This window comes from Penaeus monodon, chromosome 10 (assembly GCF_015228065.2).
Source record: "Penaeus monodon isolate SGIC_2016 chromosome 10, NSTDA_Pmon_1, whole genome shotgun sequence".
Lineage (NCBI taxonomy): Eukaryota > Metazoa > Arthropoda > Malacostraca > Decapoda > Penaeidae > Penaeus > Penaeus monodon.
This window is the reverse complement of record NC_051395.1, coordinates 2973754-2976253: the sequence shown is the minus strand read 5'-3', so window position 1 is coordinate 2976253 and position 2500 is coordinate 2973754. Positions and strand designations below refer to the sequence as shown.

Below are 2500 nucleotides of genomic sequence, written 5' to 3'. Positions count from 1 at the left end.
TGAGTGTGGATCTGATCCTGGCTGGTCAGATGGTTCTGCATAAAAATGGTCATATTAATCTCCAGTGCATTTTTGTGCAATTAAGACTATGCCCTATATTCATGCCTTTAAAATTGTGGATGACACATGATACATAATTTAAAGGAATGATAAATTAATGAGAATATGTAAAGATGAATAGTTTCTTTTCAAGAAGTTACTAAATACCTTATATAAATAGTGTGCATGTGGTTAAATTTTCACTACTTGTCTAAAAATGTTATATACCAGCTTACACACATCTATCACAAAACTTCTAGAATAAATGCTTTTGTATCACATATTCACCATTTGAGCGTTCAATGCTGCTGAGAAGACTGCTCACATCTGACACCTCAGAAGCCCCGTCTGTCTCTTGAGGAAGGCTTGTGGACATCACATCGCTGAACGATATGCTCTGAGATGGCCCTAGCTCTGAGATTGAAATGTCTCTACTTGTGGCCATGTCATTAGTTTCAGATGGCTCATCTTTGGTGTGTGAACTGTCTCTGTGAGTACCTGTGTTTCTCTTGTGCGGGGAAGGCTTTGCTTTGCTGGTCTTGGTTGATGCTTGGGACTTCAAGGTACGAATAGGTCTTGGGATACCAGACACAAATGCAGTATCTTTTCCACTGGATGATTCATTAATTTTGTCATTTAGGCTGACATTCTTTCTTGCTGGAGGCTGGGCTATGAATTCATCTCTGTCTATCACTGATTTTGTCATTAACTTGCTTGGGCTATCTTGGCTTGAAAACACTAGTGAATCACTTGGAGCTGATCTTGACATGGGATTAGGAGCTTCACTTTTCTTTTTGGCTGGTGGCAACGGACGCCTTCTAGGCTTTGGTGACCCAGTCTTTGCTGGAGAATCAGCTTCAATAAATACAAAAAATCCTTTCTTTTCTTTGCTGCCATTTCCATCACCTGCACTCCCAGCACCACCATCAGAGGTTTCATTTGCATCCTCTGTTTTGACTTCTGACTGTTTGTGTTTATCTTCTGCAGCCGCCCCCAAGACAGGAGGTAGAGATGCAAACTCAGCTTCTGGATGAGATTCCACAGACTTTGAGAGTGCTGTGCTATCACTCTCAGATTTTCTCTTTCTTCTGATTTTGGGAGAGGGAGTGTCAGCCTCTATGTACATGTAGACTGAAGATGAAGGAGCCTTAGCTTTGCCTCCTTCCTTCTTCTCTATTTCTTTGGGATTTTCTTTCGCTGGAGAAGGGATCTCATTTAGGTCAATGAACATGGGGAAAATACTCTGTGGATGTTTTTCCTCCTCCTCTTCTCCTTTAGCTTCTTTCTTTGACTCATCTTTAGGCTTACCTGATTCCTCTTCATCCTGAGGGCCAATAAATCCAAAGACAAGTGGAATAGCATCAACATCCTTGACAGTACCCATGCTCACTTGTCTTTCACTCTTAGGAATAGGTTTCATCTCCTTGGCCTCCTTTTCTCTCTTGAGTGTGGAGCCTCCTGATACAATGGGTTTATTTTCCCCCAGTCTACTTAGCCTTGGACTTCCTGTTGCCATGCCCAGAGAACTCAGCTGGTGGTCCTCTACTCTTGTTTCCCTGGCTTCACCTTTTTCTTCAGTCTTTCCCTCACTTTGGTTGGAATCACTACTTCTGCTTTCATTTTCTCTATCATCCTGTTCTTTCTCCTCAGTATCCATCTCCTCTTTCTTCACATGGGATACACCACCATCCACAGACTTTCTTAACTGTCTCTCCTGTGAAGCTTTAGCTCTGTAAAGGGCCTCTGCTTCTCTCCTTGCTGCAAAATCAACACTGAGTGAATCAGGTGATGGTGACCGAGAGCCTTGGTCCCTTCTTGCCATTTCCCTTTGAAACTCGTGTGTCATTTGCTCTGTGCACTGACCTTTAAGTTCTGGACGGTGACCTGTAACGCTTGTGAGCTCAGGATTTGGATCCTCTATTTGATGCATTACTGGTAAGCCAACAGATGCTGGCCGAGGTATAGGGTCAACGATAGGTGCTTCTAAAGCACCTAGAGAATGAATACTGCCAAGCATAGCACTGTCAATCATGCTGCTGTACAGAGAGGGTATTCCCATACTACTCTCAGAACTCATACTAGCTGTCATCATGCTAGCAGTCATCATATTTGTTGTAGGAATGTTTGAGTATGTTTGAAAGTTGTGCTCAAACAAAAGTGAGCCTTTCTTTCTTTCCATCTCTCTAAGTTTTTCTGGATCTTCTATGTTGTCTGGATATGGACCTACAATTTCATCTGAAATTTTGCGTTCTTTTCCATTGCCTGTGCTATATCTCTCCTCAGAGCGGGAAGCAGGGATGCCCTTAGCTGAACTGAAACTGACATGGGGATTAGCTGATATTTCAGCTGCCACTCCATCATCTCCTCTGCTGGGGTTGGATCTTTTAGGTTGATCATCCATTTTTTCAGCAGGATCTTGATGTTGTATAGCACCACTGATGATTGGATCAAACACTTCAAA

The 2500-nt window shown here is 42.6% G+C and overlaps 1 protein-coding gene across 4 annotated transcripts in view; it reads right to left on the bottom strand.

Moving 5' to 3' along the window:
* Positions 1-2500, bottom strand: part of LOC119577774 — a 28386-nt gene that overhangs the window by 13404 nt on the left and 12482 nt on the right. For all 4 annotated transcript variants that reach the window (XM_037925336.1, XM_037925338.1, XM_037925337.1 and 1 more), the window contains 2 exons: positions 328-2500; positions 1-35 (listed from right to left, as the gene is read on the bottom strand). The exon at positions 1-35 is cut by the window's left edge and continues 63 nt beyond it; the exon at positions 328-2500 is cut by the window's right edge and continues 1318 nt beyond it. In XM_037925336.1, coding sequence (XP_037781264.1) covers positions 1-35; positions 328-2500 — 2208 coding nt within the window. The remainder of the gene's footprint in view (positions 36-327) is intronic.